Source organism: Oncorhynchus keta, chromosome 25 (genome assembly GCF_023373465.1).
Source record: "Oncorhynchus keta strain PuntledgeMale-10-30-2019 chromosome 25, Oket_V2, whole genome shotgun sequence".
Lineage (NCBI taxonomy): Eukaryota > Metazoa > Chordata > Actinopteri > Salmoniformes > Salmonidae > Oncorhynchus > Oncorhynchus keta.
In genome coordinates, this window is record NC_068445.1 from 5,297,750 (window position 1) to 5,316,764 (window position 19,015).

A 19,015-nucleotide genomic window follows, 5' to 3' on the forward strand; every position below is an offset into this window, starting at 1 on the left:
ATGTGGGACCACACTCTAGGTCAAGACCTTGAACAAAGAGAGTTGGGAAATAGGCTGAAAAGGAGACAAACAGTATTGACTGACGAACAAGCTGATAGTAAAATATAGAAGGAGAAATAGAGAGGGTAACAGAGAGTACATTCAGAATTGGCATGATTTATCCTCTCATCACTCCATCCCATCTAGCAGCCTATGGCACAGGGAGATAAATTCATCAGTCTGAGCCCTGTCCGACGGGAGAGGCTGACGATAAAGTGCTTTCTTTTATGTTACAAGGAATCAGAAAAAAATATGTTTTTGGACCAAAAGATACAGGAACGCAACTTTCACTGGGGACCTCCCAGTTTTATAATTGGAATGTGATACAAAACAAGGCCACATTATGCTTTAGGTCCATGCGGACGCCTCCGAGCGGTCAGGTAGGCTGTTTGGAGTGTTCATCCAACTGGATAAAAAATAAAAAATAAAAAAAACATGTCCTCCCCACTTCTAAAACCAAAGTTGCACCCCTGCAAATAAAGTAGCACATCTTTACACTCTTGCCTTCTGCAACATACTCTTTTGAATGAGCCCTTGTCAATGCCAATGATGCAGAAGTCTCTGTGCGCGTGAGGGGCTGCTGCCAAAATGAACTGTCATCATTGATTAACATTCTCCATTACCTCTCCTATCCTTTGTGTAAAGTTGTTGCAGATCCAGAACAGTGAGTGATACTGTTTACCTTGGCAGCTTCAGTGCCATTCATCATCATTGTGCTAGATTAGTAGATAGCTGCCAGTGGTATGTACATTAATTAAAGGTCTAATGCAGCCATTTTATCTCAGTATCAAATAATTTCTGGAAAACAATTAAGTACCTTTCCTTAAGATTGTTTTCAATTAAATGTTCAAAAAGTAACAAAAATTGCTTATTTGCAAAGTTACATTTCTCTGTAAGTGGTCTGAGTGGGGAGGGGAAAATGGAAAACTTGCTGTTATTAAAACTCTTTTTCTTATTGATCTATTAGCTAATTTCCCGTCTCGTGATGTCACCAGGCAGGCCAAAACTTCATCCCACCAAAACCAAAATAGGATGGAATTTCAGGCATTCAGCTTTTACAATAAAAGGGCATTATCATCATTTTCACAATTTCACAGTTTAATTTCAACCTCATACTGTGGATATATACTGTACATAAAACACAGGAGAATCAAGTGTTTGACTGCACTGAGCTTTTAAAACTGTGGATGTACAGGTACATGCTAATGAGCTGCTGGAGGAAATGTTCAATTGTTGTGATGGTATATTTGTTGCTAATCTGCGTGTTAATACATGCACAGTATTTTACATGGTTGATTGTAGGTTTATTTGGAGATATGACCGTGTCTCCATTAGTTTTTTAGTCATTTGGGTTGGTGGGTAGGATGTCACTGTGGACGTACTGTAGGCTTGTAGGCTCAGTATATTTGTATTAATCTCATGCTGAGCTTGAATTATTTGTAGATAGAGCATTCATCCTTCAAAGCCTTGAATGCACATCAGTGAAAATAAATGGAAAGAAATCAAGGAATATAAACAAAAAACAGACATTGTATGTACACTCTGGGTGAATCAAGGCACACCATAGAGTGCAGTTTAATAATATAGTTGCATAGCAAATAACACATCCATACAATGTTTGCAGTAGGGCCATGCAGCATAGTGTTTTTTGCTGGTGGGTGTATGGCGGAGAGAAGGTGAATTTATTCGCAATCCTTAATTTTCCTAATGGTTGTGGGAGTGACAAGGCAGACAGGTGCCAGCAGGCCAGGCTTTGACCCCAGGCTGATGGATGTGGCAGTAGTGACAGCGGTAAGTACCGTAGCTCCGTCACCGTACAAACAGACACCTTCAGAGCTCCCGCTTGTCCAGGAGCAGAGCTCTAAGGGGCAGCTCTGTGGTGGTCAATGCTGATAAAGCAACAATACAGTGGTATCTATCCCTGCCTACACCAACATAATCAGTTAGACGTTAAATGGAACATAGCAAGTGTTTTCTTTTAAATATAGTATATCCCACATACTGTAGATACTGTAGATTGCTGTACATATATAAATGATTTACACGATTTTCAATTTAATAAAGCTATTTCTAAATATGCATGCAAAGGCATTAAGGGCACGTGCAGTAGGCAACTAGTCAGTGTTTATAAATTACAGTTGGGTAAAACTACTACTGCAGTGCATATCGATCATACCTGTGGGCCCCATCATCCTTTCCCACACGACACAGCCGGGGGGGAGAGAACACATAATTCATGACATCTCATTCATATGTTATCACACTCTCCCTTTCACTCCGTCTTCCTCATACAAGGAGGCAGAGGAGGTGTGCATGGGTATTAGTGCTGATAGATGATTTTGTTTTGTACATACTTGACTTTATTGGACTAAAATGCCATGAGAGGAGTTCTTTTAATTTGGTAATGATTGCTTTTTGAAAATATTCTCATGGTCTTCTTGAGAAATCCAATTCACAATGATTCCAAGCAGCCCTAAAATAAATGATACATTTATTTTCTTACCCACTCTTTAAAGTATTGCACCATTCAATAATTTACTGTGCGGTAAGTTTTAGTCAGCATTCAGCAAACTGTTTTCATGCCATGCATTTGTGAGTGGAGCCAATAAAGTAACAAACTAGGACGATAAATATCCTTAACAGTTTAATTACAGCAGAAAGTGAGTTAGTATAAAAGTAAAGTTCTTTTGAAGTTCTCTTGGAGGATGTTAACCACTCCAAGCCCTTTATGGTAACATGTGTAAATAAAGTGTTCTTTAAAGTGGAAATAAATATATTAGTCCCTGTAAGGGAGTGCTCATATCTACGAGTGACTATGGTTGATATTTTAATGCACGGCGTAACCATATGACACAATGACATCACTTACAGGGACAGGTCCAGGGATAGTTCACCCAAATTGCAAAATTACATATTTGTTTCCTTACCATGTAAGCAGTCTATGGGCAAGGTATCACAGCAATCCCTTCTTTGGTTTAGCTTCCCTGGCATTATTTCCAAATGCTACTAGTTTTGCATTTGTGGCACAAGTCCTATTCAAGTCATGGGACCGATATTGGCATATTTCGCACATCATATCCAAACCATTCGAAAGTATCTCAAATTGGTTGTGTTGCTCTTCAAAGTCACTCAGATTATTTGAACATGATGCACGAAAAATGATAATATCGGTCCCATCACGTGATCACGCCACAAATGCTAAAACATTAAAACTTCTTAGGGCTAGGCTCCTTTTTTTCTCTGAATTTCAGCATGAATGACGTGCCCAAAGTAAACTGCCTGTTGCTCAGGCCCTGAAGCCAGGATATGCATATAATTGGTACCATTGGAAAGAAAACACTTTGAAGTTTGTAGTAATGTTAAAATAATGTAGGAGAACATAACACAATAGACAATGTAGGAGAAAATCAAAAGAAAAACCAACCAGAAGTTTTTTGTTTGTTGAGAGAGACCATTCTCTTACAATGGGAAGTATAAGGTCATACTGGGAATTAGCTCCCTGGATGCAATTCCTATGGCTTCCACAGTGTGTCAGCAGTCTATGTTAAAGGTTTCAGGCTTGTAACTTCAAAAACAAATAAGAAATATCCCTTTTAGTACAGGGACACAGTCTTGGAAACTCGTGTTTGTGAGTGCTATGAAGACAGGACACACCTGCTAAAATCAGTTTCCTATTGAACATACTTCTTTCCAAAATAAATATTATAGTTTGATTACATTTTAGGGTATCTCAGGAGTAAATAGTAACCTATTTTGACTTGTTGAAGTTTGGGGGTAGATTTTCGGATTCCTTTCTCTGCAAATTGAACGAATGGATTACTCAAGTCGATGGAGCTAACTAAACAGACTTTTTGCGATATAAAGAAGGAGAAATGACACTGCATGTTATAGCTGGGACCCTTTGGATGACAAATCAGATGAGGATTTTCACAAAGTAAGTGAATATTTCATTTTTGTGAATTTATGAAACCTGTGCCGGTGGAAAAATATTTTGATGTGGGACGCCGTTCTCAAACAATTGCATGGCATGCTTTCGCTGTAATAGCTACTGTAAATCGGACAGTGCAGTTAGATTAACAAGAATGTAAGCGTTCAACTGATATAAGACACTTATATGTACCTAAATGTTTAATATACATCATTTTTATGGTTATTTATTTAATTGCGCGCCCTTCAGTTTCACCTGAAGTTTTCCCGCGAGCAGGACGCCTAGGCTATTAACATTTGGAAACAGTGCCAGGGAAACTAAACCAAAGCATGGATTGCTGTCACACCTGTGGTCCTTCTGTAGCTCAGTTGGTAGAGCATGGCGCTTGTAACGCCAGGGTAGTGGGTTCGATTCCCGGGACCACCCATACGTAGAATGTATGCACACATGACTGACTGTAAGTCGCTTTGGATAAAAGCGTCTGCTAAATGACATATATTATTATTATTATTACACCTGGTCCATATATTGATTAAAGGGTAAGGAAACCAATATAGGTGAACTATCCCTTTATCGAGAACACAGTTTGGAAACCATTTTTCAAAAAGCAAAAGTCACATCAGCAATCATAGCAAGGACTTGATGAGAGGAGTACCATCACTGTAGAGGCCAAAATTAAACCGACGTAACAGCACGAGGGGGCCACAATAGACTTTTTTCCGTCGCGACATCCCTCCAAGGCCCTTCTGTTACCTTGCTAACCCTGGCCCGTAAGCTGCCTGAAGCCACTCACTGGACCCCTGTGATCACTCGGCTACGTATGCCTCTCGCTAACGTCAATATGCCTTGTCCATTGCTGTTTTGGTTAGTATCTATTGCCTTATTTCACTGTAGAGCCTCTATCCCTGCTCAATACGCCTTATTTAACACTTTAGTTCCACCTACCACACATGCGGTGACATCACCTGGTTTAAATTATATTTCTAGAGACAATATCGCTTTCATCGACAGTCTATGCACAGGTTTACCCTCACTGTATCCACATCCTACCGTTCCTTTGTCTGTACATTATGCCTTGAATCTATTCTACCGTGCCCAGAAATCTGCTGCTTTTACTCTGTTCTGAACGTACTAGATGACCAGTTATTTTAGCCGTACTCTTATTCTACTCCTCCTCTGTTCCTCTGGTGATGTGGAGGTTAATCCAGGCCCTGCGGTGCCTAGCTCCACTCCCATTCCCCAGGCGCTATCATTTGTTGACTTCTGTAATCGTAAAAGCCTTGGTTTCATGCATGTTAACATTAGAAGCATCCTCCCTAAGTTTGTTTTATTCACTGCCCTAGAACACTCTGACAACCCGGATGTCCTAGACATGTCTGAATCCTGGCTCAGGAAGACCACCAAAAACCCTGAAATTTCAATCCCTAACTATAACATTTTCCGACAAGATAGAACTGCCAAAGGCGGCTGTGTTGCAATCTACTGCAGAGATAGCCTGCAGAGTTCTGTCTTACTATCCAGGTCTGTACCCAACTAATTTACACTTCTACTTTTCCAGAAACAAGTCTCTCACCTTTGCCACATGCTATAGACCCCCCTCTGCCTCTAGCTGTGCCCTGGACACCATATGTGAACTGATTGCCCCCCATCTATCTTCAGAGCTCATGCTGAACTGGGACATGCTTACACCCCGGCCATCCTACAATCTATGCTTGATACCCTCAATCTCTCACAAATTATCAACAAACCCACCAGGTCCAACCCCAAATCCGTAAACACGGGCACCCTCATAGATATCATCCTAACCAATTTGCCCTCCAAATATACCTCTGCTGTTTTCAACCAAGATCTCAGGGATTACTGCCTCATTGCCTGCATCCGTAACGGGTCTGCGGTCAAACAACCCCCCCTCAGCAGCCTCCAACTGCTCTTCAGCATCACTACTCTGGATGGTTCTAACTTAGAATATGTAGACAACTACAAATACCTAGGTGTCTGGGTAGACTGTAAACTCTCCTTCCAGACTCACATTAAGCATCTCCAATCCAAAGTTAAATCTAGAGTCGGTTTCCTATTTCACAACAAAGCATCCTTCACTAATGCTGCCAAACATACCCTCGTAAAACTGACCATCCTGCCGATCCTCGACTTCAGCGATGTCATCTATAAAATAGCCTCCAACACTCTACTCAACAAATTGGATGCAGTCTATCACAGTGCCATCAGTTTTGTTACCAAAGCCCCATATATCACCCACCACTGCAACCTGTACGCTCTCGTTGGCTGGCCATCGCTTCATACTCGTCGCCAAAACGACTGGCTCCAGGTCATCTACAAGTCTCTGCTAGGTAAAGCCCCGCCTTATCTAAGCTCACTGGTCACCATAGCAGCACCCACCCATAGCACGCGCTCCAGCAGGTATATCTCACTGGTCACCCCCTAAGCCAATTCCTCCGTTGGCCGCCTTTCCTTCCAGTTGTCTGCTGCCAATGGCTGGAACGAACTGCAAAAATCACTGAAGCTGGAGACCTATATTTCCCTCACTAGCTTTAAGCACCAGCTATCAGAGCAGCTCACAGATCACTGCACCTGTACATAGCCCATCTGTAAACAGCCCATCCAACTACCTCATTCTGATACTGTATTTATTTATTTATCTTGCTCCTTTGCACCCCAGTATCTCTACTTGCACATTCATCTTCTGCACATCTACAATTCCAGTGTCTAATTGCTATATTGTAATTACTTCGCAACCATGGCTTACCTCCCTTATCTTACCTCATTTGTACTCACTGTATGTAGATTTCTTTTTTTGTACTGTATTATTGACTGTATGTTTGTTTATTCCATGTGTAACTCTGTGTTGTTGTATGTGTCGAACTGCTGTGCTTTATCTTGGCCAGGTCGCAGTTGTAAATGAGAACTTGTTCTCAACTAGCCTACCTGGTTAAATAAAGGTGAAAAAAATACAAAAATAAAAACAAAGCACTCACTTAGCATGCCAAGTGAAGAAAGGGAGGCATTTATTTGACACACGCTTGCATGCGCACATGCATACAGACACACACAACATAACATTTTATCTGCACAGTACAAATATACCAACGGGAATCTCATCATCCAGGAATTAAAGAGTTAATGGTCATCCTAATCATGGTCATCCAAATCAAATAGACTTTGAGAATGCTTCATACCATTCTAACTATCTAATGAAAAGCGAGATATAATCGGGTATAAATGGGAGTTGGTTAGAACGTTTCTATGACAGTAAAGCTATTAAAATGTGTATGGGAGTGGATTGGTGAGGTTAGGCACACATTCTGAATAAAAGAGCACTTTCAATATCATAAATTAAACATCACCTGCAGTGTTTTAACGTGAAGGTGTGTGGGTGTATGGCACCGTTTTGCACACATAGGCATAAATAAAAGTGAAGGTCCATTTGCAGCATAAAACATTGTAACATGAATTGCTTTCAGCAGGTTTATCGGAGTGCACACTGTCAGTCCTACCTGGAATACAGCTTCTTTCCAGAATGTTTAGCCCATCACATCCCTGGCCATAGAGATACAGATTTCTTTGATAATATCTATAGAAATAATTATGCACCCAAATGATCACAGGAACAACACATTTGATCAACATCAGATACACTGATTATACAACACATTAAGAACACCTGCTCTTTCCGTGACATAAACTGACCGGGTGAATCCAGTTGAAGGCTATGATCCCTTGTTGATGTCACTTGTTAAATCCACTTCAATCAGTGTAAATGAAGGGGAGGAGAATGGTTAAAGAATCATTTTTTAAGCCTTGAGATGTGGATTGTGTATGTGTGCCATTCAGAGGGCGAATGGGCAAGACAAAAGATTTGTGCCTTTGAATGGGGTGTGATAGTAGGTGCCAGGCGCACCCGGTTTGTGTCAAGAACTGCAACACTGCTGGGTTTTTCACGCTAAACCGTTTCCCCTGTGTATCAAGAATGGTCTACCACCCAAAGGACCTCCAGCCAATTTGACACAACTGTGGGAAGCATTGGAGTCAACATGGGCTAACATCCCTGTAGGGAGGGAAGTGCAAGTCAATATTAGGAAGGTGTTCCTAATGTTTGGTATCACATCATACATGTGCTGCACTCAACTGTATAGGCTACCTCCAGTTCTGCTCAGAATAGATGGCACACGGTAATGTTTTAATTTTAAATGACTTGACATTCAGTAAATAATACTTTATGTCTGAGTGAAAACGTTTGTTTAATGTTAAATGACAGTTTATGGTCTGCATAAATGATTGTTATGACTCCCTTGACAATGAGATTACATCTGCTGGAAAATCACATTTCCCAGCCCCCCCAGCTTCGCATTTAGATTTCCTGTTGGGCCGTTCAACATTCTCTCTACAGCAACCCACGGCGCTGTGTTGTTCTTGGTTGAAGGAACAAGCAAATAATAATAATGTTGGGCCAGGTTGTACGTCGCTTCACAACCTCTGCGGTTCGCTCATCTCATTACGGCGAGGGACCAGGACAGGTAATTTCCTAAAAAAATAAAGGTTATAAAGATTAGTTAAATAAAGCCGCTGTTAGGCTTAGCCGGCGTCTGTCGGTCATAAACTAGGTAACGTTAGCCTTAATCTGCAGGGTTGTCGTGTCAAAACTAAGTGCTAATTTTGGAAGTTATGAGTCATATCGAGATACGTTAGATATGGGTGTGTATTGTAGTCAAGGTCGTTGTCTATTTGACTCCTGTGTGGGGCTTTTACTTGCCGTAACGTTGGGTAGGTAGCTAGTTAGCGTTACAAACCATGCATAGCCATCTAGCTAGCTTAATTAGTCAATGCATTTATGCTAGCTAACTATTCAAATGTTACTCACGTTAGCTAGTCCTGGATTGTCAGAAGACACTTTGAAATAGATACGGATACTTCAAGTCGTCATAGAGGACATGGAGTGTTTAACATCCCTCTTAAACATGATTATTAGGGCTAGCGAGGTAGTTACCTAAATTATTGGTTAAATCGTCAATTTGTACGATTAAACTGAGACTGAGCATACCATGTAACTGCAGCCTATGTCGAAAATATAAGACAAGGTCGTCACAAATCTGGGACCAGGTTTGGAAACTCAAGGGTGTACTCGCAATGGCTGACTGGTATTGTGGATGCAATAATTTCTATGGTATTTTAGAATGTTTTGTCAACTGCTACTGGATTACAATGGTAATGTTCATTCAATTTTTTCAAGCTGATGTGGCTCTTGCAGTGGATTGTATTTTTATAATGTCAGTTGAGTTGACTCAACAAATCACAGCACAAATTGAAGGGCACACTTCCTGATTTTAGTCCTGGCTCAATGGCTGCCAGTCCACCCATTATGCCACCATTGACTTGACTGGAGACACCCTTTCTATTCATTCATATTTCTATGGTCTTAACCATTGTCATCTTCATCCTAGGCTGCAGCTAGCCAGCTAACGGTTAATGCTATACGGGATCCTTTGAACTTCCATACCACTAAAGAAAAACCTTAACACCTAACCCTTAACCATGAAAATGTTCAACTTCAATGGCGTAGGATCCCGAGTAGCAAGTACCGACAGCTAACATTACTTTCAAAGTCTTGCATTGAGTTCCAATTGTACTGGTTCACACTGATTGTCCTCAAGCAGACGTTGGTGGCAGTCCTACTTAGACGGACATAACCTTGTCCATGTATTCAGTCACGTGGAACTGTGATAAGCTTATTACATGGTCAGCTATCTCTAAATACCTATGATGTCTTTGTGTTTATGTTTGTTAGAACCTGCCATTCTCAGTAGAAAACAAGTGGCGTCTGCTGGCAATGATGGTGGTGTTCTTCGGCAGTGGCTTTGCCTTCCCCTTTATCGTCGTCAGACACCAGCTCCTGAAGAAGTGAAGTGGCAATGCATGCCACGTAACCTCCAAGGTAATTGCCGTTGATCTATTTTTCATCTGAATGTCAGCACTGTTTGGCATTTACATGCATCCTGATGGGAACAATTACCAGACTTTGACATCTATCACGCAGTCGGTAGTTGTATCTTATTCTACAGCAGACCTCAAGTAAATTATCGGTGTCTGTGGGCGATAGTTACAAATGTCATGCAAGTTTATTTTCAGTTCAGCTTTTAAGATAAGCTTGCACATTAGCATGGTAATGTGATAGTTTATTACCAACCCTTATAAATATCTGATTGAAATTAGGCTGAATTTCAATCGTCACTGTCACATTTATCTCTGGTGTTTACTCAGAAATTGGATTTCTGTCATCGGCTTTGTGTAAGCCTTCTTATCAATCTGTCTTTTGTGTCCTTTGCAGGTCTGCGCTCAACATATTTATCCAGCAGAATTCCATTCGCTTCGAAGAATGGAAATCCCTAATTATGTTTGTAAATAAAGTTCACTCAAATGTATATTGTTCAAATACGTTTTTGTCCTTGAGTTTGGGTTTCCACTAGATTCTGTAGCCACAAAGTAAAAATTGGCTATTGTAAATATTCATGAAAACAAATCTGCTATTTTGTCTTAATTTAAGGTTAGCAGTGTGTTTTGTTTAAAATCAGATTTTAAGAAGATACATTGTGGAAATAGGCAGGGTTTAGCCACGATTTTGTGGCTATAGAAGCTAGTGACAACATAGAGTTTGTGGTCCAGACTGTGATGTCATGCTTCAGCATACGCATCTCCAGAAGTGTCACTCATGGAGTAATGATTTTTATGCGAGTTTTCAGAATAATGTGGGGAGAAAATGGGGAGAAGGCAAAACTAGGTTTGTTTCCAAAGTGGTATTTTCTGTGTGTATTTGACTCCATAATATACACTACCGCTCAAAAGTTTGGGGTCACTTAGAAATGCCCTTGTTTCTGAAAGAAAAGCATGTTTTTTTTTTGTCCACTAAAATAACAAAATTGATCAGAAATACAGTATGTACATTGTTAATGTTGTAAATGACTATTGTAGCTGGAAACTGCTTTTTTTTTTTTTTTTTTTTAATGGAATAACTACATAGGCCTATTATCAGCAACCATCACTCCTGTGTTCCAATGGCACGTTGTGTTAGCTAATCCAAGTTTATACATTTAAAAGGCTAATTGATCATTACAAAACCCTTTTGCAATTATGTTGGCACAGCTGCAAAACTATTCTGATTGAAGAAGCAATACAACTCGCCTGTGAGATTAAAATGGCTGCATTGGACCTTGTAGGTAATTTAACATCTCATCATGCTTAGGGTCATGTATGAAAATGCTGGACAGGCCATTATTTTGGCTACCATGGCTATGGCCATATGAAAATGCTAGACAGGCCATTATTTTGGCTACCATGGCTATGGCCTCATAGAATGACGAAATACCTCCATACACAGGGCACGAGTGGTCACTGACTGGTATATATTATTTGATGAGCATGAAAACGATGTAAACCATATGCCATGTCTGTCTCACTTACCAGATCTCAACCCAATTGAATACTTATTGGGAGTTTCTGGAGTAGTGCCTGAGACTGTTTCCCACCAACAAAACACCAAATTATGGAATTTCTTGTGATAGAGCGTGAGCTTAATTGCTAAGTAGCACTAGCTAGTTCGCATTGGCTTGGGAAACTACCTCTAACATAAAAATGGTATCCATGAGTTCATCTGACCGGGGAAGTAGATGTCTTCATTGCTAAAATCCCAAAATATTCCTTTAAGACACTTGTTAGTATTTCCATGCAGTTGGAGGAGGCTCAATCTCTCCTGCCTGCCAATGCAGAGTTTATCTCAAATGAATGCTTTTTTTTAAAGCAGTTGGCCTTTGAGATGTTAGGTCCATACAATTATGTCTTGAGGTGTGAACAAAATTGCTTCAATAATAGCATGCTGCTAGCACACTTTCAGAATATTGAATTACACAAAAGATGATTGACTCAGTCTGGAGAAAAATCTAAATGTTCACTAAATTAGATAAGACTTGTTTAGATTTTGGGTCTGTCACAAAATAAATTCAGTAGAAGGTATGGGAAGCCTAGAGGGTTGTTATAAAATGGAACTATTTGTGCTACTGCCAAAAGCCTTAAATGTATTTAGCGTTGACATTGAATGTCAATTTGAATGCAGGGCATGAACCAAAACATGCAGTTCCTTCTGCTCTTTGCTATAGCTTTATGGATGGAATAGTTTTTCTCTTTCTCACTTGCTCTCTGTGTGTTCCTTCTTCAGCTGAAATTCATTGAATAACCTACTTCAGTTCAATAACCTTCCACCACTGGTATAAATATCCAAGAACAGAAAAGAGAGGTACTGGGAAAGTGTCATGGGTAATATTCCAAAAGTAAGTCATTTTAATTTGCCTGTGCTCTGGACTCATTTTGGGGATGTGGTGCAAGGGTAGATTTTCAGGCTAGGTATGATTTTTTTGAAGTTTGTGTGTGTGTGTCAGCAGGAGAGAGACCCTCACAATGGGACATTGGTCATAAGAATGAGAAACGACCAGGGCCCGGTTTCCCAAAAGGCTAAGAGCATTGTTAAATCTCCAAGCTTTTTACCGAAAACAATCAATGCTAAAGTTAAACTTGAAAACACTTGTTCTTTACAAGTAAGTGCTGTTGAATATTATTTTTATTCCAATTGCGCTAAAATAAGCCATCTCAATATTTGCAGCCACACTGTATAGCAGTGAAGGTTCCACAGAGGAGGAAGGGGAGGTTAATCCCCCTTGGTGAATTAAAAAAAAGGCTGTGTCCTCGGGGTACATTTTTAGGATTTTATTTAAAAAATATGTTTATATGTTAAATTCACCCCAGATATCTTTTATCACCTCTATCAAGTATTTTAGCTACTTTTCAGATGTATTTTATACCTCAATTTTCACTGTTCAATTATAGGCAGAGTTACTCTGTGCAGTGTATGTGTTCTTTTGCCCATCTTAATATTTTCTTTTCATTGGCCAGTCTGAGATATGGCTTTTTCTTTGCAACTCTGCCTTGAAGACCAACATCCCGGAGTCGCCTCTTCACTCTTGACGTTGAGACTGGTGTTTTGCGGGTACTACTTCATGAAGCTGACAGTTGAGGACTTGTGAGGCATCTGTTTCTCAAATTAGACACTCTAATGTACTTGTCTTCCTGCTCCGTTGTGCACCGGAGCCTCACACTCCTCTTCCTATTCTGGTTAGATACAGTTTGCTCTGTTCTGTGTAGGAAGTAGTACACAACGTTGTACGAGATCTTCAGTTTCTTGGCAGTTTATCGCATGAAATAGACTTAATTTCTCAGAACAAGAATAGACTGACGAGTTTCAGAAGAAAGTATTTTGTTTCTGGCCATTAATGAGCCTGTAATCGAACCCACAAATGCTGATGCTCCAAATACTCAACTAGTCTAAATATGGCCAGTCTTTAATCAGAACATAAGTTTTCAGTTGTTAAAAACATAATTGCAAATGGGTTTTCTAATGATCGATTAGCCTTTTAAAATTATAAACTTGGATTAGCTAACACAACGTGCCATTGGAACACAGGAGTGATGTTTGCTGATAATGGGCCTCTGTATGCCTACATTATGTACATAATCCATAAACAATTGTCAGTTTCCTGCTACAATAGTCATTTTCAACATTAACAATGTCTACACAGTATTTCTGATCAATTTGGTGTTATTTTAATGGACATAAAATTGACCTTTCTTTCAAAAACAAGGTAATTTCTAAGTGACCCCAAACAGTAGTGTATATATTTTACGGATTTAGTGCAAGCTATATGCTAGCTGTAATACTAGCCAAAGCATGTATGAAAACGCTAAGTGTAACAGTATAATTTTAAACCGTCCCTTCGCCCATACCCGGGCACGAACCAGGGACCTTCTGCACACATCAACAACAGTCACCCACGAAGCATCGTTACCCATCGCTCCACAAAAGCCGCGGCCCTTGCAGAGCAAGGGGAACTACTACTTCAAGGTCTCAGAGCAAGTGACGTAACCGATTGAAACGCTATTTAGCGCACACCACTAACTAAGGTAGCCTTTTCACATCCGTTACATAAGCAGTCTTATTTTTCTCAAACTGTACAAGCGTCATTTCCATCACAAACTTAACTGTGGTGGAAATGACAAAAATCCATTGTTATTAGTTTAAAATTTTGTTTTTTACATTAGGCTTATTTAATCATGTTTTAAATTAATTTAATCTAGAAAATGCTCCAAGGTGTGCACGATTTGAAAACTTAAGTTGTATTTAACTTCATTTTTAGAAGATGCCAAATAAAACAGCACAGAGGTCACAGACATAGAAACAAAATAAAAAAAATATATACGATATGATACCAGGAACATCTGCAAAAAGACAGGGAGAGCTACTGTAAGAAAAGCGAGAACAAAGAAGCTAGAGAAGGCAATGGAAAGGCAAACGGCGTATTAGAAGACAGACTTTAAAGAGAACAGTTGAAATGGGCACCTATCTATCAGGCAACACACCACCTCAGTCACCAGATGACTTGTAGCCAGAACATGAGGCCAACATGCCTGCCCCAAACTTACCTGCCCCGTATGCATGCTCTGATATCCCTTCCTCATAGTCTGCAACAGGATTGAGAAGCCAAAAACTTGCTGGAAGGTTGGAAGAGGTCGCCCAAAAACAGACAGAGGTCTTAGTTTTACGGAAAACTGAGAAATACAAAAAAAGTGGAAATACAAAAGAAAATGGAAAGACAACATTCCCCAAAGACGACGTGAGCAAGACAAAGGAGATGATCTTGGAATACAGGAAAAGGAGGGCCGAACATACCCTCATTCACATCGACAGGGCTGTAGTGGAGCTGGCTGAGAGTTCCAAGTTCCTTGGTGTCCACATCACCAACAAACTAGCATGTTCCAAACACCAGGAAAGTCGTGAAGAGGGCACAACCATGCCTTTTCGCCCTCAAGAGACTGACATTTTTTGCACAGATCCTCAAAAAAAACAACTGCACCATGGAGCACATCCTAACCGGTTGCATCACCGCCTGGTATGGCAAATGCTCGGCTTCCGACTGTAAGCGTACATCACAGTACTTCACTGGGACCAAGCTTCCTGTTATCCAGGACCTACAGTTGAAGTCGAAAGTAGCCAAATACATTTAAACTCAGTTTTTCACAATTCCTGACATTTAATCCTAGTACAAATTTCCAGTAATTTGGGATCACCACTTTATTTTAAGAATGTGAAATGTCAGAATAAAAGTAGAGAGAAGGATTTATTTCAGCTTAATTTCTTTCATCACATTCCTAGTGGGTCTGACGTTTACATACACTCAATTAGTATTTGGTAGCATTGCCTTTAAATTGTTGAACTTGGGTCAAACATTTCGGGTAGCCTTAAACAAGCTTCCCAAAATAAGCTGGGTGAATTTTGGCCCATTCCTCCTGACAGAGCTGGTGTAACTGAGTCAGGTTTGTAAGTCCTACTTGCTCGCACATGCTTTTTCAGTTCTGCCCACACATTTTCTATGGGATTGAGGTAAGGGCTTTGTGATGGCCACTCCAATACCTTGACTTTGTTGTCCATAAGCCATTTTTCCACAAGTTTGGAAGTATGCTTGGGGTCATTGTCCATTTGGAAGACCCATTTTTGACCAAGCTTTAACTTCCTGACTGATGTCTTCAGATGTTGCTTCAAAATATCCACATAATTCTCCTGCCCCATGATTCCATCTATTTTGTGAAGTGCACCAGTCCCTCCTGCAGCAAAGCACCCCCACAACATGATGCTGCAACCCCCATGCTTCACTGTTGGAATGATGTTCTTTGGCTTGCAAGCCTCCCCCTTTTTCTTCCAAACATAACAATGGTTATGATGGCCAAACAGTTCTATTTTTGTTTCATCAGACCAGAGGACATTTCTCCAAAAAGTACAGTCTTTGTCCCCATGTGCAGTTGCAAACTGTAGTCTGTTTTTTTTATGGGGGTTTTGGAGCTGTGGCTTCTTCCTTGTTGAGCAGCCTTTCAGGTCATGTCGATATAGGCCTCGTTTTACTATCAATATAGGTACTTTTGTACCAGTTTCCTTCAGCATCTCCACAAGGTCCTTTGCTGTTGTTCTGGGATTGATTTGCACTTTTTGCATCAAAGTACGTTCATCTCTAGGAGACAGAATGCGTCTCCTTCCTGAGCAGTATGACGGCTGCGTGGTCCCATGGTGTTTATACTTGTGTACTATTGTTTGTACAGATGAACGTGGTACCTTCAGGCGTTTGGAAATTGCACCCAAGTATGAACCAGACTTGTGGAGGTCTACATTTATTTTCTGAGGTCTTGGCTGATTTCTTTTGATTTTTCCATGATGTCAAGCAAAGGTAGGCCTTGCAATACATCCACAGGTACACCTCCAATTGACTCAAATGATGTCAATTAGCCTATCAGAAGCTTCTAAAGCCATGACATGATTTTCTCGAATTGTCCAAGCTGTTTAAAGGCACATTCAAGTTAATGTATGTAAACTTCTGACCCACTGGAATTGTGATACAGTGAATTATAAGTGAAATAATTTGTTTGTAAACAATTGTTGGAATAATTACTTGTGTCATGCACGAAGTAGATAGTTTGTCAACAAGAAATTTGTGGAGTGGTTGGTCATCCAAGTCACCCAAGTCATAGACTGTTCTCTCTGCTTACCGCATGGCAAGCAGTACCGGAGCACCACGTCTAGGTCCAAAAGACTTAACTTCTACCTCCAAGCCAGAAGACTGCTGAAAACTGATTAAAATGGCCAGCAGGACTATTAACATTGATCCCCCCTTTGGTTTACACTGCTCTACTCGCTGTTTATTATCACTTTACCCCTACCTACATGTACAAATTACCTCAACCAGCCTGTACCCCCCGCACATTGACTTGTATGTAGCCTCGTTATTGTTATTTTCATTTCATTTTTTACTTTCATTTATTTTGTAAATATTTTCTTAACTCTATTTCTTGAACTGCATTGTTGGTTAAGGGCTTGTAAGCATTTCACGGTAAGGTTGTAATTGTCTGTTGTAATTGTCGCATGTGACAATTAAAATAGAATTTGATTGGAAAACAGCAAATGGAGGGAACTTCGCCGAACTTGAGAGGGATTTTATTGTTTAAAAATGCCACCATTGCAGAGTTAAAGCAAAAAGTATTTTTTTAAATGTGCAGCTAGAAAATTTGAGTGTCATGTAGTAGCCTAAACCTATCGATGTTACATTGAAGTGGGTGAATGGAATATGAATGACAGTAATCCAAGATGGTGTAATAGAAATAAGGCCATGCTCCTCCCTCACCTTAAACAGCACCGACCGCCGCTGCTGTATAGGTGATAATATAGCTCTCTGAGCTGATCCGTCGTCAGTATGGTGGGCAATAATTATAATGTTGAGGTAAGTTGTGAATGGAAAAAGCTGATCCGAGAACAGCTCTGCCTTTCTTTCGATCCTGTCAGTATCGGCACATGCTTCAACTATGCATGGGGTTTTGGAAACATGTTTTAGGAACGATGCATTGTTTAACCACTTGTAAGCCTACATTGCATCGGGAAACCGGGCCCTGGTATGTAACCTCAGTAAATCTGCCAGGAGGTTGTGTATTTTCTTGCATTGCATCGGCTTCTTATAAAATCATAAAACATTCAATGGGGTCAACGAGGAGGGGCAAATACTTTATAGGTGTGTTGTTTGGTGCCCACTTTGAGTAAGGTGGCAATTTTCCATCGCTCGAGGACAGCACTGTTGGCCGGCTGTCTTGATTTATGCAATGATAATAACAGCTTCCTGGTTGTAGGTATAGGAACCATATTTCATTTCAACACAAGTCATTGCCAAGCTACTAGCTATTCTGTTCATTTGAAACCAAGGATGTACAGTAGGTTACATGGCTCTTTCATGGTTATAATGCACTGCACCTGTGAGATGGAGAGATGGTTGTTTGACAGTGGTGTAAAGTACTTGAGTAAAAATACTTGAAAGTACTACTTAAGTCATTTTTTGGTGTATCTGTACTTCACTATTTATATTTTTGATTACTTTTACTCCAATTACAGTCCTAAAGAAAATAATGTACTTTTTTACTCCTTACATTTTCCTTGACACCCAAAATTACCAGTTACATTTTGAATGCTTAGGCAGGACAGGAAAATTGTCTCATTCACACACTTATCAAGAGAATATCCCTGGCCATTCCAATTGCCTCTGATCTGGCAGACTCACTAAACACAAATGCTTCATTTGTAAATTATGTCTGAGTGTTGAAGTGTGCCCTTGGCTAAACCGAAATAAAACAAATCAAGAAAAGTGTGCCGTCTAATTTGCTTAAAAGGAATTTGAAATGATTTGTACTTTTACTTTTGATACTTATGTATATTTTAGTGATTACATTTACTTTTGACACATAAGTACATTTAAAACCAAATACTTTAAGACTTTTACTAAAGTAGTATTTTACTGGGCGACTTTTACTTGAGTCATTTTCTTTTAAGGTATCTTTACTTTTACTCAAGTATGACAATTGGGTACTTTTTCCACTACTGCTGTTTGAGGACCTTAGAAATACATATATAATACATATATAATATAACTGCATGTTGATTAGTGTGAGGGGAACAATAATGAAAGGAAGAATCATTGCCACTCAGTTCAACCTAGCTCACCAAGTTCGCTCATTAGTTCAAATCAAATCAAATGTTATGTCATATGCGCCAAATACCTTTCCGTGAAATGCTTACTTACAAGCCCTTAACCAGCAATTCAGTTTTAAGAAAATAGAGTTAAGAAAATATTTACAAAATAAAATAAAGTAAAACAAATTTAAAAAGTAACAATAAATAACAATAATGAGACTATATACAGGGGGAACATGTAGGTAGGGGTAAAGTGACAATGTACAAATAATAAACAGTGAGTAGCAGCAGTGTAAAAAGAAAGGGTGGCGCGGTGGTGTCAATGCAAATAGTCCGGGTGACCATTGGATTAAGAGTTCAGCAATCTTATGGTTTGGGGTCGCAGCTGTTAAGGAGCCTTTTGGACCTAGACTCGCCGTGCGGTAGCAGAGAGAACA

The 19,015-nt window shown here is 39.9% G+C and overlaps 1 protein-coding gene across 1 annotated transcript; it reads left to right on the plus strand.

Annotated features, from left to right (window-relative positions):
• Nucleotides 1-8,330: 8,330 nt before the first annotated feature.
• LOC118358028 (cytochrome c oxidase subunit 7C, mitochondrial-like) lies at nucleotides 8,331-10,401 on the plus strand. The gene is made up of 3 exons (XM_035735398.2): nucleotides 8,331-8,499; nucleotides 9,768-9,914; nucleotides 10,308-10,401. Exons 1-2 carry the CDS (start codon nucleotides 8,425-8,427, stop codon nucleotides 9,882-9,884), a joined length of 192 nt encoding a protein of 63 aa, XP_035591291.1. The 5' UTR covers nucleotides 8,331-8,424; the 3' UTR covers nucleotides 9,885-9,914; nucleotides 10,308-10,401.
• The last annotated feature ends 8,614 nt before the right edge of the window (nucleotides 10,402-19,015 follow it).